This window comes from Mauremys reevesii, linkage group 26 (assembly GCF_016161935.1).
Source record: "Mauremys reevesii isolate NIE-2019 linkage group 26, ASM1616193v1, whole genome shotgun sequence".
NCBI lineage: Eukaryota > Metazoa > Chordata > Testudines > Geoemydidae > Mauremys > Mauremys reevesii.
This window is the reverse complement of record NC_052648.1, coordinates 11,173,729-11,200,847: the sequence shown is the minus strand read 5'-3', so window position 1 is coordinate 11,200,847 and position 27,119 is coordinate 11,173,729. Positions and strand designations below refer to the sequence as shown.

The 27,119-nt window shown below is 56.9% G+C and overlaps 1 protein-coding gene across 3 annotated transcripts; it reads right to left on the bottom strand.

The window, feature by feature from the left end:
* Positions 1 to 648: 648 nt before the first annotated feature.
* ABHD17A (abhydrolase domain containing 17A, depalmitoylase) lies at positions 649 to 25,702 on the bottom strand. Of its 3 annotated transcripts, none has more exons than XM_039516028.1 (5): positions 25,395 to 25,525; positions 21,709 to 22,245; positions 9,701 to 9,895; positions 3,650 to 3,829; positions 651 to 1,810 (listed from the first exon to the last, which is right to left on the bottom strand). In XM_039516028.1, exons 2-5 carry the CDS (start codon positions 22,014 to 22,016, stop codon positions 1,585 to 1,587), a joined length of 909 nt encoding a protein of 302 aa, XP_039371962.1. In that variant the 5' UTR covers positions 22,017 to 22,245; positions 25,395 to 25,525; the 3' UTR covers positions 651 to 1,584. The 3 variants fall into 3 exon arrangements, with proteins under 3 accessions (XP_039371963.1, XP_039371962.1, XP_039371961.1); XM_039516027.1 differs by lacking the exon at positions 25,395 to 25,525 and adding an exon at positions 24,858 to 24,986; XM_039516029.1 differs by lacking the exon at positions 21,709 to 22,245 and having other exon boundaries at positions 649 to 1,810; positions 25,395 to 25,702.
* Between the last annotated feature and the right edge of the window lie 1,417 nt (positions 25,703 to 27,119).

Genomic DNA, 27,119 nt, shown 5'->3' with positions numbered 1-27,119 from the left:
CAGGCTGGGGTGCTAGCTGGTTCGTTTCCCTGCTTGGCTACACACTCGCTGGGGGACCTTTGCCAAACTCCCACTAAAATCAGCCCGAGACAGCCTCTTGGTGCCTCAGTTTCCCCTCTGTAACATGGGGATAAGAGCCCTGCCTCCCGGGGGGGGCGGGGGGGTGTTAGGATAAATACGTTAGCAATCGTGAGGGGCTCGGCTACCGCAGGGAGGGGAGCCAGAAATTCGAGCACAGATGGCCAGAGATTTCGAGCAGCCCAGGCCTGCTCTGACTTAGCCTGGGGGCAGGTTCAGTCCCCAGCATCCGGAGGGCAACAGAAGTGGCATAAAGCTTCTGTGCCCCCTTGCCCTGGCAGCACAGCCCAGAATGGAGCTGGCAAAGGGGGGATGCCCCAGTGGCTTCAGAGAGGGGGGCATGGGAGTGTGTGTGTGGAGGGGGGAGGGTGGCTGCCCCGCCAGTGAACTCGTACTGTGCTCACAGGCCTGCAGTTGTGAGCTCGAGAGGAAGGGGGAAATCAGGCCTCTGGCACAACAAATCACTATGCGAAGCGCCATAAATCGCCCCTGGTGCTGGGCTCTAAAACCACCATTCTGGGACCCCCTGAGGTGTAAAAAAGGCTCAGATGGGCACCTGGTGAGAAGTCTTGTAAAATTTTACATCTTAAATCTTTATTCTTCTTTTCCCTGCTTCCAGTGTGACGCGAGGGATCTGTCTGGAGATATTTGGAGTAGAGAAAGGGGGTGCCCCAAATACAGGGGAGTCTTGCGGAAAGAGAAAACAGGCCGGACGCCGGAGATCGGGGACAGCGCACGTCTCCTAGCCACGCTTGCCCGACCCCTTTCAGAGAGCTGGGGCTACACGGCAGGGCCATTCCTTCCCCGCAGGGAGATCAAACGCCACTCGGTCCCCTCAGTCCCTGTCCTCCTGGTTCTCACTGGTGTTCGATCCAAGAGCAGCTTTGCTCAGGGCCAGAGAGCCCTGCTCCTCCATTCTGATGCTACTGGATTGGGTAAGGCAGATGAAGGGCGTGGGGGGTGTATCATGCAGGGATCAGATCCCAGACAGGAAAAGGCATACGGCTCTGCAGGGATAATTAACCCCCTCAAATCTGCGGCCAGGCCAGGACTCCAAGCCATCTCATTGCTAATGTCCGAACAGCTGCATGATGGGAAAAGGACTAAGATGGCTCCCGAGCTGTTTGCAGTGGGATGCGGGGACAGAACCCACGGCAAGCTCCGGAGACGGATCGAAAGTGGCCTCAGCACTCGGAGCAGGAGTCGGGAAGGTGGAGCCGGTCTTTTCCCCACTGCATGGGGACTCCTCTAGCTGGGGTTGCCCAGGTTGAAATGGGATCCACCCAGCATGTCCCGTCTGTAGTGTCTGGCTGGGAGGCGGAGGGTGGGCCGAGCCGGGAGCACCGTGCCTGGAAACACAACGTACATTTGAGGACTGGCCACGTCCCACCAGCTCGCCAACCTCAGTGTGGGCTGGAGCTGGGGCCGCCCAAGTTTGTTACACCTCCATGGGGGCAGCATGGCCTGATCCCTCCTCTGGGTCAGAGTCTGGGGGGCGGCTGGGGCTCAGTTGCGTTGGCTGGCCAGCTCCTGGGAGATGAACTTCCGCAGGCGCTCGAGGTACTGGCTGTACAGTTCAATGTCATTGTGGCCTGCCCCCTCCACCCACAGCGGCTCCACGGCCTTGGGGCAGCGCTCGTACAGCGCCAGGCCGTGCGAGAAGTCGATGACCTCATCTTCGGTGCCGTGGATGATGAGGACGGGCGAAGTGATCTTGGACACCTTCTCGATGCTGCAGGGAGGAGAGAAGCAAACAACCCCCTGAGCAAACGCTGCCCTGCATCAAGCACCTCCTGCCACCAGGGGCGCCCCAGAACAGGCTGCAGCCCAGACCCCATCACTGAAATGCAGCCACCTCTGGGGTGGAATAGGGGAAGCAACCTACTAGCTCATAGCCCGGTGCACAATTTGTTGGGGGTGGAGGGCCTGAGGAATTATGGTAAGGACTCACAGCAAACCCCCCTCCCGTTCCCCTCCCAGTTCTCAGCTAGACTGCAAACCCCTCACAACAGGGGCTGTGTATCCTCTAACACCCCACAGACCAGTGTTAGCCCACAATAATGGGCTTGCTAGGAGTGCCAGGAAACCGGGGGCAGGGGCTCCACAAGGATTGGCCATCAGGGTACGTCTTCACTGCCAAAGAGGCGAGGTCTGAACTCGGGTTGAAACAGCACATGGCAGCTCAGGCTGGCAGCTCAAGATCCAGCCCGGGCTCCATCTGCATCTGCTCAGCCCAGTCCAAAGCGAAGCTGCCACCCCCTCACGACTGGTTTCACCTGGTTCGCTGACCTGAGTTCAGAACGCACCTCTTCTGCAGCGAAGACGAACCCCAGGGACTCTGGCTCTGCCATGCTCTGACTACACGGGAAAACAGGGGGCTTCTCCAAGCCAGCGCTGTCAGCTCCTAGATTCCACAGCCAGGAGAGACTGGTGTGGTCATCTGCTCTGACCTCCTGCACGCACGGGCCAGAGGATTTCCCCCAGTGCTTCTAGCAATGGGCTCAGAACTCGGGGAGCCTGAGCGCATCCTTTAGAAAGAGCCGACTGATCGCCAGTTAGAGATTCCAAGTGATGGAGGATCCACCACCTCTCTTGGCACAGTCCCCAGGGATTTTCCTTTCGGTACATCCCTGTTCCTGCAGGGTTTTAAGAACCTGTCTAGGTTTACTTAGTCCTGGCTCTAGACCGACACTTCCATGAGTCTGTGATCGACGTTGCCTGTAACTGACCGTACGTGTACACGGCTATAGAACACCCGTGGCTGGCTCGGGTCAGCTGACTTGGGCTCGCAGGGCCATCAAATTGCAGTAGATATTCCGGCTCCGGCTGGAGCGCTGGGACCCTCTCCCCTTTGCGGGGTCTCAGAGCTCAGCCTCCAGCCCGAACATCTACTCCGCAATTTTATAGACCCCCCACCTGAATCAGCGGACCAGGGCCAGTGTTTGACTGCAGTATAGACGTACAAACCAGGCCACGGCTGTCACTGTGATTACACAGAACATAACAACCCATTCTGCTGATGCTGCACGAAGCAGGAAAAACCTCCCACGCCCACTTGGGCAACTAATGTCTGCAAGGTGGGTCGAGGGCCCCAGGCTGTGGGGTGCTGTGGGTACAAAGCAGCGCGGTGCAGGCACCCCGGGATCTCACTGTTTGGGGGGACCCGTGGCCACTTCTGGAGGAGAATCTGCCTTCGGTCCCCAGGCTGGCTGTGGCAGCAGCATGAGAATGGGGGAGGATGGGATTAAACCGGTGCCTCCCCGCCCCCTTCCAGGGGTGTCTGGATTTCCAGAGGGGCGGCTGGCAGCCAGAGGGGCACTAATTTTCAGACCCAGGCACTTTAACAGGTTGTCTGCACCCTGCCATCTGGGATCTACGGACCTACCCCTGCGGAGACGGGCCCCTCCCAGGGGATAATCAGGTGTCCTTCCAAGGCAGCCACACAGAAAGCAGTCCCAAGCCTCACCTTTGACCCACAATCCCTTGTGCTGCCCCACACCCCTCCAAGGGCCACTGGGCCATCGTCCCCTGGCAGCCCGAGCTGAGCTCCCCAGCTGGGGGAAGCACTCACTTGGGGAAGGCGTCGAAGCAGTACGTCTTCTTAGTGTCGGGGAAGGCGACCCTCATGCCCGAGGTGAGGGGCGAGTGGAGCACCACGGCGGCACACTCGTAGCGGGAGGCCAGGTCCACGGTGGGCACCGTGCCGATGCTCTGCCCGTACAGGATGATGTTCTCCGGGCTGATCCCGTACCTGGGCAGGAAGGGAATCCGGGGGGTTAATTCCCAGGCGCTGTCCAGCTGGGGGAGACATTCTCCCTGCAGCCCCGAAGGGAGATCCCAACACCACAGGCTGATGGCGAACAAGGAACTGTCTCGCCTGGGCCAGGAGAAGGTCCCATAGGCCCAGCTCCTATGACTCCCTGAGAGTGAGGGTCCCTGGGCAGAGGACGCTAGGTGGCGGGATTCCCCCTGCCCATCGGGGACCCCAGTACAGGGCAATGCAAAGGGCAGCCCGAGCTGGCCGTCTCCCTGCAGGCCACCTGGGCAAATGGCAGGTTAACCACCCCCAACCACAGAGACTGAGTGACCCCCCCCTGCCATGCTCTCATAGCCGTGTACCCAGGACTCCCAGCCACGCAGCAGCCTGTTTCCATCCTTCCCAAGGAGGTGTTGCTGGGGGGGCTCTGGGCTCCCCCCGAGAGCCGCAGCAGGGAGCTGAACCCTGCACTCAGGCTCGCGGCACTGATCTGCCTCCTGGCGAGAGGGGGAAGGGGGCCAGCCCCCAACACACAGCCCCCCCGCCCTCGGGCCTGATCCCCCTCCTCCTGGCCACTGCCACGGAGCTCAGGGCACGAAGGGCAGGGCCCCCCTTCTGCTAGCCTCTCCCCGCAACACTATCAACTGAAACAAACACCCATCACCGGGCCAACATACACGCAGGCACCGCAGAGATGCCATGGTGACTGGTTTATTCCCTCTGGGTTTCGGGCCCCGCCCCTTCCACAGGTAGCTGGCTCCCCCCCCCCTCCGCCCCCCGATTCAATCAGACCAGCCTGAGGCGCCCCCCACTCAGTCCTGGGCACGCTAAGATCCTTGGGGCTGGGCTGCCCTGGGCCCTGGCTCATTCCCCACAGTGAACGTGACTGAGTCCCGTACACACCCTTTGCCCGTGCAGGCCTGTGGGGCTGATGCAGGGCAGGGAAAGCTGGGGGAGACGGAGCGGGAAATGGGCAGAGGAGGGGATGGCTGCTCCAGCTGGGGGCATGGGCCCAGGGAGATGCTGAGGGCAGGAGGGTGGGGGGAAGTGTTGGGAGCCGGAGCAGAGGCAGCAGCAAGGCAGGGAGGGCCCTGGGCAGGAGCCAGCAGAGGGACTGCTGGGTGCAGGAGAGGCAGGGGCCATGGATGGCTGGGACGAGCCGCCAGGTGTGGGGGGCTCCGTGTCCCACCCAGGATCAATTTAAGCCAGGCATTGAGCAAGCCCGGGCAGGGGGCCAGCTCTGCAGCTGGAACTGCCCAGCTCAGCCTCCCCGCTAGCCAACGCCAGGCTCCCAGCCCTCGCCCCAGCAGACGGCTGCAGCAACCCGCCAGCCCCCTGGCCTGCTCCAGGCCGCAGGGATGCTCTGGATTACGAGCCCTGTAGGGCGAGGACCGGTTACCTGCCTGGCTGCGACCTACTTCTGCACAGCGCCGAGGGCAGAGGCAGGGCCGCACGCGGGACCCAGGCAGACGCTGAGCAATTAGCAACGTCAGCGGCTCCAGTGTTCATTTCCCCGGGGCGTTCGGTGCTGGGGAAAGATGCCACATTGGCAGCCGTGGGGATAGAGGCTTCTGTTTACCCGCAGCCTGGGCAACAACCGGGCAAACGACCTCCCCCGCTGTCCTCTGCTCCAGGACACACCTCTCCGGTTGGATCCCTGAGGCCCGGTCAGCACAGGGGGCTTGGTCTTCCCCCCGAGTTTGGAGCCTTCCCTCTGGGTGAAATACAACTGACTTGCCAGTTGGTTTTCTCGGTGCCAGTGCAGCCTGCTCTGGAGAGGGATACTGGTACCGAGGGACTGGCCAGTGAGCCCCCACTCAGGGCTGGGAGCCTTGACTGGGCCACAGACCAACCTGCTAACGTGCTGTGTGCCAGGAGGCTCCCAGTCATTTCTGCCCTGGGGCTGAGCTGGAACCCGGAGAGGGAAGCTGGCTCCTGTTGCCGAGTGCCCAGCCTCACTCTGTGGCTTCTCTCTTTGAACGGAGCCCAGCCCACGTCCTGCCTTCACCCGAACCGGAAGGCTCCCCGTGGCGCCGGGGGATGAGTCACCCCAGAGCAGAGCTGCCGGGCGGGCTGGGACTGTCTAGCGCCACCATCTAAATCGCGGCCTCCGGCCTCTCCCTCCTGCTTCCCCCTCTGCAGAGACGCCGGCCCCTGCCTGTGACTGCCCGGATGACAGGGCCTGGGGCTGTGACGTGGTGTGCCTCAGTTTCCCTTCCTGCCCGTTGTCTAGCTAGGCTGTGAGCGCTCTGGGGCTGGGACTATCTCACTCCGCGTCTGTGCAGCACCCGGGACAATGGGCCCAGGTTTAGCTGGGCTCTAGTACAACTCCCAATAACGGGAACCTGCATGGGGGGAGGGGAGCGTGGCATCCTCTGAAGCTTTATTTGGTTCCTTGTGTGGTTTGTCACACTGGGAACTCAGGCGTCCTGGCCCCGGTTAGACACTGAGCAACAGCAGAGTCAACAGGGTTAGCCACGGGCAGCCCGTGCCCAGGGGAGTTCTGCTCACGGGACTTCTACTCAGGCTGTTTCCACCACTTCCCTTATCGCCTTATTTCCTGTAGGAGAAACACTCCCTGGAACGCAGATTCAGCAATTCTGCCCATCCAGTTCAACGCTCCCGCTGCACATCTCAGAGTCACCCCAGGAGTCCTCCAGCCAAACCAGCCCTGCCGCCCCCGCCAGCCCCCAAACCAAACCTTCCAGGCCCTCGTCCTACCGTATCAAAAGGGGCACAAACCTCCCCACAGCCCCTTGCTGGGCACCTTCCAGAGCAGCCGCTGAGACTCCCAGCCTCACTCCCGCCAGCCCCCAGCATCCAATCCACGGAGCCCCCCTTGGCACTGATCGGTGCGTGGCAGGAGAAAGCATCCGGGCCCGTCCCTTCGCGCCGAGACAGTAGGGCTCATGTATCACGGCTGGTTCTCCAGGATGCTTCCTTCTGCCACCTATCCCCGCCCTCCTGCCCCTGCTCCCCACGCGCTCCCATGGTGAGCTGCCAGCCTGCACTGGGAGCGGGGCGGGAACGCCCTCCAGAGCCTGCTCTTAAACCGCCTGCAGGAGGCGCTGGGGAGACACAGGAGGTGCCCTGCCCTCACCAGCTGAGCACCACTCGCACTGTCCTTCCAGCCGCAGCCCTGGCTGCTTGGGGGGTGAGCTTTCCCCATGCCTGATGCTGCCCCTGTCCCTGACCACACCCTGCCCAGGAAGGAGGGGTTCAGCCTCTGGGGCCCGGGCAGCCCTTGGCCTCCTCGCTGAGGCCAGTTAAAGCCACCATGGCCACTGGCCCTGCCCCCTGGAAGCTGAGCTGGGACTAGGGTGATGGGGTGGGGCGTAATAGGAGCCTATATAAGAAAAAGACCCAAAGATCAGGACTGTCCCTATAAAATCGGGACATCTGGTCACCCTACTGGGACCCACCAGCCCTGGACCACAGTCACACTGGCCACCCCAAGGGGAAGGCTCCGTCCCTACGCTTCCCCCGTAGCCTGCCCACCCCCGCCGCCCCGTGCATTAGCTCAGCCCTGCCCCCACCCCACCAGCGGCCTCCCCTGCGAGCCCCTTCCGAGCGGCTGTCGCGCCCAGCGAGCTTTCCTGTTTTCCACAGCGCAGGCCACGGGGCTTTCCTGGCCCTCTCTGCAGTGACCTCGAGCTGGGCTGTCTGTATCTCATCGGGAGGGACGGGTTCCCAGCCACCTGAAACGCGGAGCCACCACACTGCTGCCTTCTATGCCAGCTGGGCCTCCCCCGGGCTGCCCTGGCGAGCATGTCCTGGATGTCCCCGTGGCCACCTCTGGGTGCGACAGCTGCCATCTCGGCCAACGCACCGGGGGGCAAACCGGGGACTTCCAGAGCTAAAAGCGTGCCAGGGCGGCTACCGCCTGACCGAAGCTCCCAGCTGGGGCTGGAACAGACTCAGATCTAGGGCTGGGAGAGAAATGGAGTTTGGGGGTCGCTGGCTAGCTGGAAAACACTGGGAAAAAATCGCTGCGGGTCGCCCCAAACCCAAACCATTCCCATGTCTTCAGCAACTCGCAGAGTCAAAATAATCAGTCAAGACTTTTTGATGTTGAGCTTCGTCATCCTCCATCCCCTCCCCCGCCCCAGTTTTTTTTGGTTTTTAAGTACAATTAAAACGCGTCCTCAAATCGTAAAACGAGGAGATTCGGTTTCAAAAACGTCATAATAAAACATTGCTGCTTGTTCGGATTTGGGAGAGGGGGAGGGGGATTTAGACTTTTTTTTTCTGACCAAAACAATTTGCCGAACTCAAGGTGAAGTCGCAAAATGTTTTGGTCAACCCGAATCTGCCTCTTTTGCTGAAAAAAGTTTCAGTGGGAACATTTCCCCAGCTCTCCTCGTACCAGCTGTGGCTGGGGTACGGAAACGGAGCATCACACATGCACTCCCAGGTTGAGCATCCAACAAACCCCCCTGGAGCCTGGGTCGGGGGCTGCTGGGATTAGGAGAGCTCTCCTCACCCTGCATTGTCTGGCCTCCGCCTCAGCCACTTGCCTTTCATGCTGGTGTGGATCCAGGCTGACCTAGAGGCCTGGGGGACGGGGCTCCTTGCTGGTGGAGGGGCAGAGCCAGGTGGCGGCCGCATGCTGCAGCCAGCGTTGCTTTGCCAGATCCCCCGACAGTTTCACGTTGCAGAGTGAGAGGATGGAACTGGTGGAACTCCATAAAAACCATGAGATTTCCCAGCAACACTGGACAGTTCATCCCAGCGGAGCGCTCCAGAGCTGGGAGTCAGGAGTCCCTGGGTGCCTCCCTTCACCTGGAACACGGTTCCCCATGCACATCCATCCACCCAAGCCTGGGTCCTCCCCGTTGAACACATGGGGAAACTGAAGCACCGCACGGCAGAAGTGACATGATCCACTGAGTCGGTGGCAGAGACAGAAAGAGAACCCAGGAGTCCTAGCTCTCGGAGGTTTAAGCCACAAGGCTGTCTCTCCTCTGTAGATAGCTGAGAAATCTGCCCATGCCCCTCAAAATACTCCCCCGTTTTTAGCCCAACTCTCAGGCTTTGAAACCTGAACCTTTTTCCAGGCTCCCAAAGGTGTGTGGTGGGTTCCCTCCCATCATCCCCTTTATATCAGTGACACGTCTGTGCTCCCTGGCTCCCCGCAGAGGGGCTTTGCGACCGCAGGGAAAGCTGCCCTCCGATACTGCGCACACGGCTGGAAGCCCCAGAAATCTCACCCTACAGCTGCCCCAAAGGAGAAAAATCCCTCCCACCAGGTGATAGTTGTCCAGATCCTAAATAACCCCTGGCTCTGCTCTAGCACGTGACCTTCCTTCTGAGGCTCTCAAAAAACTTGACGCACAATAAACAAAACCCCTCGTCGCATCTCCTACGAGGCAGGTCGGTATCGTTCTCCCTGTTTTACATAGGGGGAAACTGAGGCACGGAGGGGAGACATGCCCAAAGTCACAGAGTGGGACTCGGCTCTCCCAAGGCCTATCCACTGGGCCATGGTGCCTCTCTCAACCCTAACCTGCAGCCCTCCCCGTCCCACGTGCTCCTGGCCCTGAGCTCCGCTCATGCCCCTCAAACCTGACCCACAGCTCCCATGCTATGCCAGCCCTGGGATCCCCCCAGCTCTGCCGATGCCCCTCAATCCCGACCCGTAGCCCGTTATGCCAGGCCTGGGATCCCCCCCAGTTCTGCCGATGCCCCTCAATCCCGACCCGTAGCCCGTTATGCCAGGCCTGGGGTCCCCAGGCACTGACTGCCTGAGCAGGACTCCGGGAAGGCCAGATCTTCCTGTATCCATTTCCCATTACTCCCCCATCCCCAGCAGCCTTGGGCCTGTGGGGCCACTGGGGAGACTAGCCGGCCCCGGGGGGAGCTCACCTCGTTCTCAGGGCCTGCCAGGCCGCGTCGATGTCGGCGTAGAGATTCTTCTCCGAGGGCTTCCCCGTGCTCACGCCGTAGCCCGAGTAGTCGTAGGAGAAGATGTTGCAATTGATGCGAGTGCCCAGGCCGATGTAGAAGCTGCTCATCTGGCCCAGGTCCACGGCGTTGCCATGGGAGAAGAGCACCGTGAACCTGCCGGGGCAGAGCTGTGGGTTAACACACAGGGAGGGGCGGCCAGAGGCCCCGGGACACTGCTGGACACCGCAGTCTCCCGCCAACTGTCCTGCCGCCCCGGGGACCCAGCACAGGGCTGGGGAGCCACTTGGAGCACCTGGCTAGCCAAGGGCAGGGGGAGCCGCAGGAGGGGGCATGGGGGAGGGGAGTTTGGGGAGGGAAGAGGATGCAGGGGAGATCAGGGGGCACGGAGGAGCCGGGGGGGGGGGGGCGGGGGAATGAGCCCAGGGTGCAGGGGAGGCCCGGTGCCAATGTCATTCCAGAGGAGAACAGGATGGGAGGAGGTGGGAGATGGAAAGGTAAGTCCAGCAGAATGGACCCCAACCCCTCCCCATCACCAGCCCCCTCCCCAATCCCCCGCTCAGTCTAACTGATGTTCTCCTAGGCCCCCCACCCCTTGCATACTTCTAGTGGGAGGGGCAGGAGGCCGGCGGCTGCACACCCCAGACGGCGCAGACCCCGTGAGCCCAGGGGGCTGGGCCCACCCAGTGCCCAGAGAGAGCAACGACCTTCCATTGAAACGAATAGCGACGTCTCCCAAGCAGACGCTGCCCCCTTCCCCGCCCCGTTGTCACTGCCCTGGGGGGCAGCCTCTAGCGCCAGTGCAAGACACGCCTGGGGTGGGCTCTGAAGGAAGCGGTGACCAGTCACTAGGTGGCGCTCTCCCCTCTGAGTTCACACTGGGCGGACGCCATGGGGTGGGCTACGAAGCACCACATTAGAGGGAGGGGAGTGGGTGACGCTTCCCACCAGTTGTTTGCAGTGTAGTTGTGGCCGTGTGGGTCCCAGGATACCAGAGAGACGAGGTGGGGGAGGAGGAAACAGCTTTTACTGGAACACTCCCACATTAGCGTCAACTTCCTGGACACCAGGATCAGCTTCCAGAATGGAACCCTACAGACAACCACATACAAGCCACCCCAGGATCTCCCCACCTACCTTCACAGATCCAGTAACCACCCCAAACACGCCAAGAAATCTGTTCTCTGCAGCCAGGCACTCAGACACCACAGAAGATGCTCGAAGGGGAAAGTCCGGGATACACACCTTACCACATTTGAACCCGCCTTCATCAAACTAGGACACGCCAGCAGAGAAGTAGATTGCATCACGGAACGGGCCACCCAAAAACCCCAAGAGAACCTGCTTCAGGCCAGAAATAAGCCCCCTCCAATTGCACACCTCTAGTTTTCACCTACCATCCCACACTGGAATCCATATGGGGTGTCATCAAACAACTATAACCCATACTCAGTGGGGACCCCACCCTGAAAGAAATAATTCCTGAACCCCCATTTCTGGCCTTCAACCCTTAACCTCTCCAAGATGACCATCAGATGCAAGCTCCCCACACCAACGCAAAGGAGCCCCAGACCCTGCCAGAACAACAGATGCAAAACCTGCAGAGAGATCTTCACCACTACAGTGATCAACACCCCCCAGCCCAACACACTTTTCCAGATCCACGGGTCCTACACATGCCTGCCACAGCATGTGGTGTGCCTCATCCAGCACACTAAATGCCACAACAACAGCTGTGTGGGTGAAACCAAACAATCACTACGCTCTCGAACGAACTCACACAGGGAAATGATAAAAGCCAAACACACCCTATCACTCTGTGGGTGGACACTTTTCACAAAGCCATCACTCTATACCTGACCTGTCAGTCCTCGTCCTCAAAGGAAACCTGCACAACGCTTTCAAAAGACGAGCCTGGGAGCTTAAATGCATAACTTTGCTAGACACTAAAAATCACAAACTGCAGAGACCACTGGATATATGGCTATTACAACAATCTGTAACCCACTATCCCCCACTTTTTGTCTTATGACTGTGCGGAGGTGTTAACGGACAACTCTGACTTGAATGGCCCCTTACTTACAATACATGCTAATCAAACTGTTCCACCTTCCATTTTGCTGGGAGGACCTTTCCCAAACCTGAAGAGCCCTGTGTGGCTGGAAAGCTCGTCTCTCTCACCAACAAAGTTGGTCCAATAAGAAGCATTACCTTGCCCACCTTGTCTCTCTTTCCACTGAGGCAGAGGTAACCTCAGTTCCGTGCTTAGGAGTGTGGTGCTGCGGGGTGTGGGGACCTTTCAGTGTCTTTGTAAGATGGGGGACACTCCTCCCCTTTCGGCGTGTTGTGAGCATCAAAGTGCGAATGCTGCTCAGAGTGAGCACGGGGGACGTGACTCGGCCTTACTCTGACGGGAGAGCAGATCTTCAAAATGCACCAGGGAAAATCAGCTCCTGAGCAGTGCACAGCCCAGGGGAAGGGAGGGGCAGGGAGCCACACGTTCCTTGGATCCCAGCAGCCAGAGAGAAGATCAGAGACTGAGCACCTGGCAACCAGACGGGGCCGGCGTCTATGAGGCCGCCAAAATTGACAAGGCAGAGAGGCTTGGCCGGCAGCATCTGCAGCCGGACCAGGTGCTAACACACTTGGTCGGCTTAGGGGCAAAGAAATCCCCTGCAATCCCGGCCTGGCCTATCGGTGCGCTAAACCCAGGAGCCTGCAAAAAAAAATGGGGGCAGGTCTGTGCTTAGATCAGCTCTTTATGGCACTCCTGGTTCGACTGGCACGTTTGGAGGCAGAAATCCTGCTCGTGGGCAGCCAGTTCCTCTTTGCCAACCCTGACCAACTACGCGAAAACCTCCCATTTCTGCTTTGCTCAGCTCTTCAATTCTGTCCCCCTTCCCCTCCCCCAGCTGCTCTCTTGGTATGGTCCAGCTGCTCTGGCTGACCCTTGGTGTGATCTGTCTGGTCTGGCTGACCCTTGGTACCGTCTGGCTGACCTTGGTAAGGTACAGCTGACCCTTGGTACAATCCGGCTGGGTGACCCTTGGTGTGATCTGGCTGAACCTTGGTACTGTCCGGCTGGGTGACCCTTGGTGTGATCTGGCTGGTCTGGCTGAACCTTGGTATGGTCTGGCTGGGTGACCCTTGGTGTGATCTGGCTGAACCTTGGTGTGGTCCGGCTGGGGGACCCCTGGATTCCAGGCTCTCTCACCCATGCCCCCTGCCCTGGTCCAGGCCTCACTCCCTATCACCTGGGTTGGTTCCGCACCCACCCCATGCCGGCAGCTTAGGCTGGCCCAGCCGAATTCAGTTGTGCTCCAGGTGCCTCCTGCTCCTCTCAACGATAGCTGTGGGCAGCATCTTCTGCTGGGCGGAAGGGAAAACCCTTGACTTTCCCACGGCCAAAGTCAGGTGCCAAGGGGCAGGCTCCAGCTCGCCGCCACGGCCCTGCAGACCCTGGCCAATCAGGCCAACACAGATACACATCACCCCACATACACTACACTCATATCGCTGCCCTTTGCCCTCCTCACCTGCACTCTGGATCAAGCCCTGAGTTCAACTCCCAGCTTTGCCACTTGGCCTGACAGGAGTCCTTGGGCAAGTCACTTTCCCCTCTCTGTGCCTCAGTTTCCCCATCTGTAAAATGGGAAGAATGACACTGACCTCCTTTGTAAAGCGCTTTGAGAGCACCTGATGGAAAGTGCTACGTACAAACTAGGGATTATTAACCAACCTGCCCCGAAGTTTATTCATTCCGCTGGAGCAGCCATCCCAAAAATTATTCCACTGCTGTACCCAATTTACCCTGGCCAGATGGCCGTGATGGGTAAACTTGGGCCTACGCCAGTTTAAGTTTAAGGTCTGACAGCTGCTACTATTGATGAGTTGTACTACAGGAGCTCCATCAGGGTTCTATCGTACTAGGCACTGCACAGACACATAGTAAGAAACAGCCCCTGGGCCAAAAAACTTGCAACCTAAACAAAGGAGGCAGACAAACCGTGGGAGGGGCGGGGACTTGCCCAAGGTCATCCACCGATCAGTGGCAGAGCCAGGAACACCCAGGTCCCCTGAGGCCCAATACAGCGCTCTACCCACTAGGCAATGTTGCTTCAGCAGGTGTTTTATACTACTTGAAAACACAGCTCTCACTTCTCGCTTCAGAAGGGCCTAAGATCGTGCATGTGAAAGCCACAAAATGCTTATGCACAGACAAACTATGTGAGGTTATTTTTGGGTGTGAGGGGATGTGGGTGTGTATGTGGGGTGACTGGCCCTTTCTGAGCCGTGCTGCAGTAAGACACAAGGACCAAGATTCAGGGGGGAACGGGGGAGGACAGGACACAGCATTTAAAGTCAGGTCCTAAAGCCTAAATGGGAAGCTGAGCGGTTTTTAAAAATCTTGGTCACGGTAGCAAAGGGCTTTTAATCTAGACACACAGTAACTGGGCTGATTTAAGTCAATCGGTTTCTAAATCAATTTAGATCAAACAGCCCTCTGGTGTGGACACTCTTAAATCATGTTCAAGAGGGCCTCCTCTTGGGAAAAGCTTAATTTGGTTTGTTACCAAATTCAGAATCTAGTTTAGCTAAAATCACTGTAGTTTGTGTGTGCAGAGCAGGCCTCAGGCGCCGGAATTTACAGGTGGAGGGATACCAAAAAATACGTCCCATTAAAATGTCTAAATCCATTTCTAGCATACAGTAGAACCTCAGAGTTACGAACAGACCAGCCAACCACACGCCTCATTTGGAACAGGAAGTACGCGATCAGGCAGCAGAAGAGACCAAAAAAAAAAGCAAATACAGTACAGTACCATGTTAAACATAAACGACTAAAAAAATAAAGGGAACGCAGCATTTTTCTTCTGCATAGTAAAGTTTCAAAGCTGTATTAAGTCAATGGTCAGCTGTAAACGTTTGAAAGAACAACCGTAACGTTTTGTTCAATTACAAACATTTCAGAGTTACGAACAACCCCCCTTCCTGAGAGGTTTGGAACTCGGAGGTTCTGCTGTAGTTTCTCCTGTGACGCATGGTATACACAGGTTGCATGATGGTGGGGAACGGGGTGTCGGCTTTATTAGCACTCATTTGGATACTCTATATACCTTACTTGTGTAATGGGCTTTCCAAACTCAGGCTGAGAAAACCTCTCTAGTATCATCCGGCATTCTCTGCTGACCCTGCTGTACGCTTACAATTTAGATCGACCTAGTCACATCACTTGGGGGGGCGGGGGAAGTTCAGGCTCTTGTGCTGTAGTTAAGCCAACCTAACCCCCAGCATAGGCAACTGAAGAAGTAGTTACTCCCCTTGAGCTGTAACTGCAGTTCTTCAGGATGTGTGTCCGTAGGGGTGCTTGCAGATGTGCAGGCGCTTCTCGTGCCCTTGATGGGAGATCTTCCGATAGCAATGCCCGTTCGGCCCACGCATGCACCCTTCATCGCCTCCTGCTGGACACTGAAGCTATACAGGGGTACGTTGGCAAACCGCCCTCCGTGCCTTTTCCACTCAAACGTCTCCACAGAGAACCGTCTGAAGCAGAGGGGAAGGAGAACAAGTAGGGGAGCACCCATAGGGACACACACAGATTCACAGATTGTAGGGCTGCAAGGGACCTCGAGAGGTCATCGAGTCCAGTCCCCTGCCCTCATGGCAGGACCAAATACTGTCTAGACCATCCTGGATAGACATTTATCTAACCTACTCTTAAATATCTTCAGAGATGGAGATTCCACAACCTCCCTAGGCAATTTATTCCAGGTGTTTAACCACCCTGACAGTTAGGAACTTTTTCCTAATGTCCAACCTAAACCGCCCTTGCTGCAGTTTAAGCCCATTGCTTCTTGTCCTATCCTTAGAGGCTAAGGTGGACAAGTTTTCCCCGTCCTCCTTATGACACCCTTTTAGATACCTGAAAACTGCTATAATGTCCCCTCTCAGTCTTCTCTTTTCCAAACTAAACAAACCCAGTTCTTTCAGCCTTCCTTCCTAGGTCATGTTCTCTAGACCTTTCATCATTCTTGTTGCTCTTCTCTGGACCCTCTCCAATTTCTCCACATCTTTCTTGAAATGTGGTGCCCAGAACTGGACACAATATTCCAGTTGAGGCCTAACCAGTGCAGAGTAGAGCGGAAGAATGACTTCTCGTGTCTTGCTCACAACACACCTGTTAATGCATCCCAGAATCACGTTTGCTTTTTTGCAACAGCATCAACCTGTTGACTCATATGTAGCTTATGGTCCACTATAACCCCTAGATCCCTTTCTGCCGTACTCCTTCCTAGACAGTCTCTTCCCATTCTGTGTGTGTGAAACTGATTGTTCCCTCCTAAGTGGAACACTTTGCATTTGTCTTTATTAAACTTCATCCTGTTTACCTCAGACCATTTCTCCGGTTTGTCCAGATCATTTTGAATTATGACCCTGTCCTCCAAAGCAGTTGCAATCCCTCCCAGTTTGGTATCGTCTGCAAACGTAATAAGCGTACTTTCTATGCCAATATCACATCTCAAAGAACTGTAGTCACTGCACAAGGTGAGTAATCTCTTCTTCAAGTAGTGTCCCTATGGGTGCTCCACTTCAGGGGACTTCTGAGCGATTTCCCCACAGGCAGGAGGGAGCTTCAGAACTGAGTCCAGAACTGAAAATTGTACTTCTGTACCCTGAGCCCCATCGGATCTGATGGCCTGCATCAAGGCGTAGTGCTTCGAAAATGCATGTACTGAAGCCCCCGTGGTAGCCCTACATAACTCAGACATCGGAGGTTCTTAAGCAATGCTGTGGATGTTTCTTGTGACTTGGTAGAATGTCCTGTCACCCTTTGAGGATGACGAACGCTTGCGATCTCCTAACAAGTGACAGTACATCCAGCTATCCACTTTGACAGTCTCTGAGCAGCAATCGCAGATCCCTTGGATATATCCGTGGAGGAGATGAACGGCCTGGGGGACCTTTGAAATCACTTGGTCCCATCCAAGTAGAAGGCCAGTGCTCTTCAAACATCCAGGGTATGAAAACAGAACTCCTACAGAGGTCTATGGCTCTTGGAAAACCAATGACATATGAATAGATTGGTAGGGGAGGAACTCTGAGAGAACCTTAGGTAAGAATTTAGGGCCTGGGAGTAAAGAAACCGTATTCTTGTAAAGGGGAGATCCGCCATCAAGATGACAATCTCCTCAACCCTATGGGCATTGTGATGGCTCCTAAAAAGGCTCTCTTCATAGATAAATGGAGTAGAGAACAGGTTGCCATAAGTTCAAATGTTTCACACAGTAACTGAGTACCAGATTGAAGTCCCAGTTTGGGGTCGGGTCTCTAGTCTGGGGATAGAGATTCCCCAAACCCATAAAAAATCTAGATACAGGAAGAGCTAATATGGAAAATCCCTCTATATCTGGATGAAAGGCTGATATTGCAGCCAAATGGACCTTAACGGAGTTAAGTGATAACCTCAATTTCTTTAAATCCCGCAGATAATCCAGGATTGCCTCCTGTCGAGGATCAGCAGCCACTGCCGCCAGGCCCTCGGAGAACACCCTTGGGGCCGAGGAGAGACCCAAGAGGACACTAGGGCTCTGTCTCAGGCCAAGGTGCTGGAGAAGGAACTGAGGGCGGTTCACCCGCTCGTCCCTATGTGGCCTCGGTGTTCGGCAGGAGGAGGCACAGGGTGCACGCGTGGCCTAAATGGACACTGCTAGCGGAAAAGTCTCCGACCAAGGGCTCAAGAGGCACCTGAAGCGGAGCAGCCACAGGGACACTACTTGAGGAAGAATTTTTCCATCAACCTATCTACTGCCGCTCAGAGAGCTGGGTTAACTTCCATTGCTTTAGGAAACATCTACACTACAATGCTACAGTGGCGTAGACGTGGCCTTAGTCTCATGCTGTTAACGCTGTCAAAGCCCTTCACAAATGCCCTTTCATTAAGTTTAATTACAAGCAGGAACTGTACGCCAATTGGGACCTTTTCACCCACCACTAAGAGGCACCCACCTCTGGAGTGGGAACACGGCAGCTGTTTAACCCTGCACTGGCACGCTGTGCAATCATTTAGGACAGGAAGTGTGGAATACCCTGCAGGGAGGATTCGCTTCAGAAGAAGGTAACTACCTAAGCAAGGATTCAACCAGGACCAGGAGCCAGGTCTAACATGGACAGAAAGACCCATTTCCACCCACACAGCGTGAGGCAGCACTGCCTCCAAGGGGGGGGGGGGTGCCCCCTGCTGAGTCACTGACCTCTGGAGGTCTCCGATCCAAAGAGCGACCCAGTTTGAGAGACCCAGTGCCCAAGGTGGCCCAGGCAACGGGCATCACGCCGCACGTCAGCCGTCAGGAACAAAGGCAGTGACACAGGAATTCCAAAGGCAGCTGCGCAGCTCCCGGCTGTGCAGAGAGCTTACGCAGCAGCTGCTGGCTCCCAAACTCAGCCATGTCCCTGCAAGCCCTAACCACAGGCAGGATGAACAGCAGCCTCCAGGGCAGGGCACATACAACATGAGACGGCCTCGGTGCTGCTCCCTTGTCTGCCCTTCCCCAGCTGTCACTGCCGGGTGCCGCCACAAATGATAGAGGTTTAGGAGTGGGCCAGGCAAGTCCCACTCCAGCCTACAGGGGGCAGCACGGAGCCTCGGATGAGACTGGCACAATTTCAGCCCCACGCAGGCTAGCAAAATGTACCGGCTCAGGCACAAAATCAACTGCACCGAGCACAACGGTGCCGCTAGAGGCTCCTGTGTAATACACAGAATAAACACACTCCGGAGAAAGGCGCTCAGATACCACGGTGATGGGTAAGGAATCAGAACCTAAATAGCACAGAATCATGGGGGGCAGATGGGAAACTAGTGATATTTCACTTGCCCATGACAAATAGTTGCTAGCCTGGGCATGTAGAAGGTAAGTTAAGTAATCTTGGGATTATTCTGCCCTGCAAGGCAGGTTGACAGCAAAGACTTAGGTCTCTACGTGTTAAGATGTTATTCACAGGGAACAAATATATAATAACGGGCTCTTCAATCTACAGAGAAAGGTCCAACACGATCCAATGGCTGGAAGTTGAAGCTAGACACATTCCGACTGGAAATAAGTGGCACATTTTTAACGGTGAGTGTAATTAACAATTGGAACAATTTACCAAGAGTCATGGTGGATTCTCCATCACTGAGAGTTTTCAAACCAAGATTGGATGTTTTTTTAACAAGATCTGCTCTAGGGATTATTTTGGGGCAGCTCGTTATGCACGAGGTCAGACTAGATGATCCATAGTGGTCCCAACTGGCCTTGAATCTATGATCCCAAATCAAACAGAAGGGGCAATGTAGGAAAAAATATATCTATTATATAGATATAAAATCATATTTGTGACTTTAAATCCCTTGTCTTTGTTTTTTTGTTTGTTTTTCCTATTTACAAAATAAAATCTCTAACATTTTAGACCCAAATTTGCCAAAGCAGCCCCTGATTCTGTTGGCTTCTATTATCACAACTTAAAACACCTAGGGAAGCCTAGTGATCAACCACTGGAGCAAGCTACCAGGTGGACATCACCTCTGGATGTCTTCAAATCTAGACCCAATGCCCTTCTGCAAGATACTTTAGCCCAGGGGTTTTCAACTTTTTTTCAGTTGCAGGCCCCTAAAGTGTTTCGACTGGACGTGCAGACCCCTATAGTCTGCAGAACTCCAGGGGCCCGCAGACCCCAGGTTGAAAACCACTGCTTTAGCCAAACACAAGTGATTTGGCTCAATACTGGGTGCAATTCTCTGGCCTGTGATACACATGAGGTCAGACAAGATGTTCTAATGGTCCCCTTCTGGCTTTAAACTCTATGAATCTAAACCCCGGATCGACTGAAGTCAATGGCAAAACTCGCACTTCTGCAGGGCCAGGACATCAGCCCACGGGTGTTGTATTCAGAGATGGTGAGCAGCTGCGGAGTCCAATGACACCAGCTGGGGTCCTGGGCGCCTAGCACTCCCCAGCCGTCTCAGGCTGGGCACCTGGAGATGGTGAGTTGTCACATCACCCCTGCCTGCCCCATATTGCTAGGTGGGAGGGGAATCCTGACTTAGTGGGGGCGGGACCCCGAGACAGAACGGGTTGGGAAGCATTGGCTGGAGCAAACACGGAGCGTGCAGTCAGCGACGCTGGAGAGCAACGGCCCCTCTGCGCAGTACATCCACAGCCCACGCCAGCCATGGGCCTGGCCTGACTTGGGAAGGGCCGGCACTGGGATCGCACCTGGCCTGACTGCTGCACGGTCGGCAAGGGCGTCCAAGGGGGGCTCTTCCATTGTGGACACCAACCAACCTCTGGGCTGAGACCCAGCCCCGCATACCCAGCGGATGGAGAGGTACTGAGCAGACGCCCGCCCTGAGGAGAAGGCAGCCCCAGCCCTTCGCCAGGGCTAGGGAAAGGTGGGTGGGCCTGGTGAGGGAAGGGAAGGGGTTAATTGACACCGACATTCTGTGGGGCTCATTGGCCTCCTTATATGCTCCCCGCTGCCGGCAGAAAGGGTCTTCTCAACGCCCGTCGCACCACGGCTCTGATCCCAGCTCAGCGCCTCCGAGGGGCCCTGCTTTGGTTTCTCAAGGCCCGAGCCAAGCACACCGAAGGCAGTGGGGCACCGTGGGAGGGAGGGAGACGTGACTGCTGGATTGGGGACACGCACTTCTGGGAGGACCCTGGAAACCCGAGCAGCTCATGGGCTGATCTGTGGCAGCAGGGTGAGACCGGGGAGGCTGGGCATATGGGGCTCGCAAATCATGGCATGAGGGGCACAGAGGGCTGGGGGGAGGGGATGCAATTCCACTGGGACTCCGAGCTCAGGAGAGCGGCTGGGGCTCCAGGTGAGAGTCGGGGCCTAGAAACCCCGGACTCAGCTAACGAGACTAATGAGCCCAGCCCGCTAAGTGGGGCAGGGGAGTGGGGCTGAAGTTCGGGTGGGGGCGGGGACAGAGAAAGGACCCAGCGCTGGTCCACAGTCCATAAATCAAGCTACCGCTCGCTGCGCCCCTCCCTGCCCCCAGCTCGGCCCCCTGAACCAAGGGGCCAGCGAGCCGGGGGCCAGGCCCCTACGCTCAGGTGAGGGAAAAGCGGCCAATCAGAGGTGGGCAACAAGGCCTCGCCTTGCAAGCCATCCTTGGGAGCCTGGAATTGGCCCCCAGGGCCCCCATACGAGCTGTGAATGTCTCCGGCAAAGGGGCAGGGCCCCCCCAGGCAGCCTGGACACCCCCGGCGCAGCACAACTCACCCACTCGCCTGATTGAGCCTCACCATTATTATTCAATAATCCTCTGCCCTGCGCCAGCAGCATCCACTGGCAGATCTTACAGCACTTCACAACAATCAGCTAAGTAGGCAGCACAACCCCCGCCCTCCCCCTCCCCCCCCGGTATAGCGCCATTTCCCTTATTCTACAGATGGGGGAAACTGAGTCACAGAGCAGGGGAAGCAACTTGCTCAAGGTCAGCAGCAGGGCTGAAAATGGAACCCAGGAGTCCGGGTCTGCAGCAAGGCTGGGGACGGAACCCAGGAGTCCGGGTCAGCGGCAGGGCTGGAAACGGAAAACAGGATCCGTGCCCCAAGCTCTGTGCTTTTTCCTACCTCCCTCTCCTTCGATCTTTTTGTTTAACTCCATCCCCACTTCAAGTTATGAGCAAAACAGGTTTTGACAGCCAACCCCCAGTGAGCATTCGCCGGGGCATCTCCAAATCTCTGTGACTGGGCATCTCGCTTGGGAAGGGGCCAGACTTGGCACCGGGTCGCTGCAGGTCAGGAAGTGGCGCCATGTCGGAGCTGCGTTGGCACAAGGTGTTCCAGACAGAGGATCTGCGGGACCCCTGGTCCAGCTGAGTCGGGAAGCCTACCCCCAGCAGCAAGCCACACCTGCGGTCGTGCCCTGCTCTGCAAAGAGGGCTCAGCTCCCAGCCCCGTCCGCAGCCTGCCACTCACCTGGCGCCGGGCACACACCGGATATACATGCAGCCGACCCGGTTCCCCCGGCCACTCTTGGTTAGAAACACCTCGATGGTGTCCAGCTCCCGCTGGGCGTACTGGAAATCCGCCCGGTCCGTCAAATGCAGCTTCCATCGGCCCGCGGTGCCTCCTCTCAGGGAGCTGGTGCTGCCTACGGGCTCCGGCTCGGGGACGACGGCGTAAGTAGGCTCCGGGGGGAGGAAGGCCAGCTTGGCCGCTATCCGGCTGGGGCAGGGCGGGCAGCAGAAGAGGCAGCACAGCTCACTCACCGACAGTCCGTTCATGGCGGCGGCACCAAGCGCGGAGCTCAGTTTATTTTTCAAATTAACGAACAAAATTAAAAGGTTTGTTTTTTTTAAATCAGCAGATCCGGCCTGGTAACAACCCGTCTCCTTAGCCTCCCTTCGGCACGGCGGCCGTCAGAACCAACGGGCCAGGCATGTCCTGCGCACCGCGGCGCCGGTCGAGGTCGGGTCGGGCACCCTCTGTCCGTCCACACCTGTCGGCAACGCCCTAGGAGCGGAGGGGATGGATACGGGGTTCATGAGAAACGACATATAGTGCAAGATGGAAAAAAACAGCACCCCAGCCCACGCTCTGAAAGCTACACAGCACACAACCGCACAACACACAGCACAACTGCACAATACACACCCCTCCCCATAAAACACACCAAACACAACCAAACAATACACACCCCTCTCCAGAAAACACACAAAACACAACCGCACAATACACACCCCTCCCCAGAAAAACACACAAAACACAACCAAACAATACACACCCCTCCTCAGAAAAACACACAGCACAACTGCACAATACACACCCCTCCCCAGAAAACACACAAAACACAACCAAACAATACACACCACTCCCCAGAAAATCACACATAACACACCCTCTTCACTGAAAAACACATAACACCCATCACCTCACCAAAAACACGTTTTATACCTACACAATACAACCCGCTTGCTGGAAAATACACAATAGAAAAAAAAATATACCACCCTCACTCCAAACCCCACAAAACACAACACATACTCACACAACACCCTCCTCCCAAAAATCACATATTACACAGCCCTCCCGTAAAATACACACAGTACGCCCACAGAACACATATTGGTCACCAAAACCCACATACCCACACTGAAAACCACAAAAAAATACCCCCACGCCATCTTCTGCTCACACATAATTCACCCACCCAACATAGACCCGCCACCAAAACCCACACACAGCACAGCCACACAACACACCGAAAACCACACATACACTCATACTGACAAAAACCACATGCAGCCCATACCACTCACCTATCGAAGCCACACTCTGACCAACGCACGCTGATCACCAACACACACGGCACACCTCCTGCGCCTCAAACCCCCCACACAACACAATACGCAATGCCCACCATGGCCCTGATTCTGCAATCTGGTTCCCGGCCCCCTCCCGCAAAGCCCAGGTGACGGGACATGGGGCTAGCATGTTGCGGGTGCTACCATCATCCCCATAGTAGCATGGCACCACATCCACTCCAGAAATTACACAACGCCCCACACATGGGCAGCAATTCTGCTGCACACGCTCACAACCAGGAGACAGAACGTAACACACACACCAAAGTGGTTTCTGCAAGTTTGGGCAGAGCCTCCCGACTGAGGAATGTTACACTAGCCCAGACCCCGAGGAATTCTACTCCAGCTGCTTCCGCAGGCGGGGAAAGAAGAGGAAAGGGTGGAGGGAAAGAGGCCCGTGAAATAGAAGGCTTATATGGAAATATTTCTATCCCAAATAACTGGATCCCCCCACTCCCAGAATAACTGGATTACTGCACACACACCCCCAATTTGGGACTTGTTTTACATTAGGGGCCAAGTTCTGATCTCACCCCCGTGTAAATCCTGAGTAGCTGTGCTGAAGACAATGGAGTTCCTCGGGATTTAGGCCTATGTAGGCAAAAGCAGGATTGGGCCTCTGATGTGACTTCCCCCCTGCCTCCCAACATAAGCTGACGGGGGGGGGGGGCAGGAGGGAGATGGAAAATCATCTATTCAGCCCCTCCCCCCATGCCCTCCCCCAAATAGGTCCCAGGCTCAGCGGCTCACTTCCTTCCATTTCATTGTGCAGCTACTTAGCAGAACAGATCCTCCCCTCCCATTATATAAATGCTACATTAGAGACATGCAACATAGAGAAACACACCTGTCCACACTAGACATGTGTCTGCCACACAGACGTGACAGACGCACCACATACATGTGCCATTAGACACACGTGCTGCCGCATGAGCCGTCTGCAAGATACACATGCACTGCTTTATCAGACACATGTACACACACGCACCATGTATGACAGGCACACACTGTGGAGATGCACACACGAACACTAATGTACGCTTGTTTTTCACGGACACATGCACGAGACAAAACCAGAATACATGATCACACACCCAATCACCTGTATGACAGGCACACGCTTGCGCGCTGTACTATAGACACATGCAGGATAGAAACACACACACATACACACCCGTCTACACTACACACACACCGTTTTCTATACTACAGCCTGACAAAGCCTTGGCTGGGATGATTTAGTTGGGGATTGGTCCTGCTTTGAGCAGGGGGTTGGACTAGATACCTCCTGAGGTCCCTTCCAACCCTGATACAGACAGTCACACACCTGTCTGTACTAGACTTGTGCAGCGTAAGACACACACTTATCTGCCCCAGACACACACACTTAGCTGTACTGCAGACAGACACAGCACCATTACAGGTAAGTATCTATGCTACAGACACACACTTATCTCCGTTCCCAGACACACATGCACCCGGCCTGACAACAGTATTTTGGGGGCAGAAGAAGGGACCAGCCACCGGGAGGGAAACGACTGCTTAAAAGAAAAGAAAACTAGCCTCCCCCCCCCCCCGCAAGGGTCAAACTCCAAACTTAGTGGGGGCGGGAGCGGGGGGGGGGACACACACAGCATTTGGATTTACACAAGCTGGCTGCGATCCTGCCCTTGCAGAAGTCAATGCCGGGAAAGGGACCTCCCCACCCCCACTGACCAATGCACCCCCGCCCCCAGCACGCAAGAAACCGGGGATAATCACCCCCACATCCTGCAGGCGCCTCGGGCTCTGCTGAGCACGGCAAGTTCGGAGCTGGAGATACTGAAGGAGCCGAGGGAGGAAGACACCAGCAGCCGGGGGGGGACGGGGGGGGGACAGAGGGAAAGAAGGGGCGAGGGGGGAAATCAGCTGCTAATGGGACTGGGGGGGGGTGATCGCAGCTGCGGGAGGCGGTACAGGGAGACTGAATCAGCTCCCAGATGGACTGGGGCTGCAGCGGACAGGGCTGCGGGGATCGGGCTGGGGGCTGCAGCGGGACGGGGCTGCGGGGATCGGGCTGGGGGCTGCAGCGGGACAGGGGCTGCGGGGATCGGGCTGGGGGCTGCAGGGGATCGGGCTGGGGGCTGCAGGGGACGGGGGCTGCGGGGATCGGGCTGGGGGCTGCAGGGGATCGGGCTGGGGCTGCAGCGGGACGGGGATCGGGCTGAGGGCTGCAGCGGGACGGGGGCTGCGGGGATCGGGCTGCGGGGATCGGGCTGAGGGCTGCGGGGATCGGGCTGGGGCTCCTAGGCAGGGCACCTCGGTCCCTTATCCGCTGCAATCTCCGGAGCGGGGAGCATCCAGGATCCGAGCCGGTACCGGGCCCCACTCCGACCCGGGCCGCTGCTGCCCGCTGGAGCCGGTCCCGGGCCCGCTGAGCCGCTTGAGCCGAGCGCGGCCTCCCGCATCCCCCCCGGGGGCCCCTCCAGGCTGGGCCCGGCGCGCCGCGCTGCTCCCGGACGCTCCAGGCTCCTGGGCCGGTGCAGCCAGTGTCTCCTCCCCTCGCTCCGAGCGGCCAGCGGCGGATGTGACAGCAGCGCAGCCCGCACTGGAAGTGACGCCTCCTCCCGAGTCCTGCTCCCTGCAAAGCCCCCGGGGAAGGAGGAGCAGGAGGCTGGTGCACAGGGAAGGGGTCTGCGCGCTCCACGGGCTGCTGCAACGACACCCCACCTGCCCCCATGCTGCAGCGTGGGCAGCGGGGTGCATGCTTCATTGCTTCGTGCATGTCGGATGCATAATTCATAAACTGCAGCAATCCCCCCCCCCCGGGTTTGCATGGCTGCTATTTCCATGCTTAATTGGATGAACTATTCACCCCACCCTTCGCAAGCCCCAGCTTGCTTCATTTGCGGCAGCGAACTCCCTGTAGTTTAGGTGCATGCTTTATGCTTGGATCCCCCACCCCCCCGGCCCAGATACTCGGGAAGCTGTGCAAAATGGGGCGGCGGGGTATTCACACTTCATGTGCTGTCTGTGGTGACACTCTCCCCACTTCCTTATTTGCAGGCTGCACACGAGGTTGGGGCTTCTTGCACAGGAACATGGGTGACAGAGGCTGCAGGTCCCCTCAAGCAGCATTAAAAACTCCTCGGATCTCGGATTAGCAAGAAGAGGCCACTCCACCCACGTGGTGCGCCGGGAGGGTTCAGGTGAGGTGAGGTGACCTGTCCCATTCCGAGCACACCGGCTGTATCCCCTGTGCCACGGCTGGCATGATCTAGCCACGGGTCCCTGCCGAACCAGGGGTAAAACCACAACCCTGAGCAACTTCCCAGAGTTTTTCATTGGTGGATCTCAGAATGGGAAACTGAGGCACCTGGGTGCGTGTCAGAGGCAGAGCTAGAATCCAGGTGGCCATGTAGACAGGAGTCTGGGTTCTCGTCCTGGTTCTGCTGTGCAGCCCTGGACCAGTCACTTCTCTGCCTCCCCTGTACGTCACGTCCATTTCGGGGGTGAGCTCTTGGGGACAGGTACTGTCTCTTATTACCTGGATGTATGGCACCCTGCACAACCGGGCCTCGAAGCGCTACCATAACACCGATAACAGCTCTCCCGGTCCGGTACCCTATCTCATAACACGCCCAATCAATAACAGGTTCTACCTCTGGTGCTTAACTGGCCCCCGCATTACCCCAATATCGGAGCACCGCAGTCTTTAACACACGCCAGGCAGGGCAACGATCCCCCTTGAACCGATGGGGGGAGCCGAGACGCAGGGAGACGACGTGACGTGTCCAAGGGCCGTGCAAAGAATCCGCGACGGAGCAGCAGTGTGACGCCTGATCTCCCACCTCCTAGCAGCCTTCTCCGCTCATGCAGGAGTGATCCAGTTGTACTACACGTGTCAACCTATTTTGGCGTTTTAATTTGCATGCTCCAGCGAGGCTCTGCTGTGCCACAGCCCCAGTGATCTTAGCATGATCCACGCGGGCGCCACATGGATGGCACCGCAGCAGCGGATGGCAAAGGTCCTATTACTTTAGC

Bases quoted from the DNA above. Each gene is read 5' to 3' on its own strand.
- ABHD17A (XM_039516028.1), bottom strand. From the start codon at position 22,016: ATGAACGGACTGTCGGTGAGTGAGCTGTGCTGCCTCTTCTGCTGCCCG. The intron at 3,830-9,700 runs GTGAGCTCCCCC...CTTCCTGCCCAG, and splicing joins TGGCAGGCCCTGAGAACGAG to GTACGGGATCAGCCCGGAGA. The intron at 1,811-3,649 runs GTGAGTGCTTCC...TCCTCCCTGCAG, and splicing joins TGCTTCGACGCCTTCCCCAA to CATCGAGAAGGTGTCCAAGA.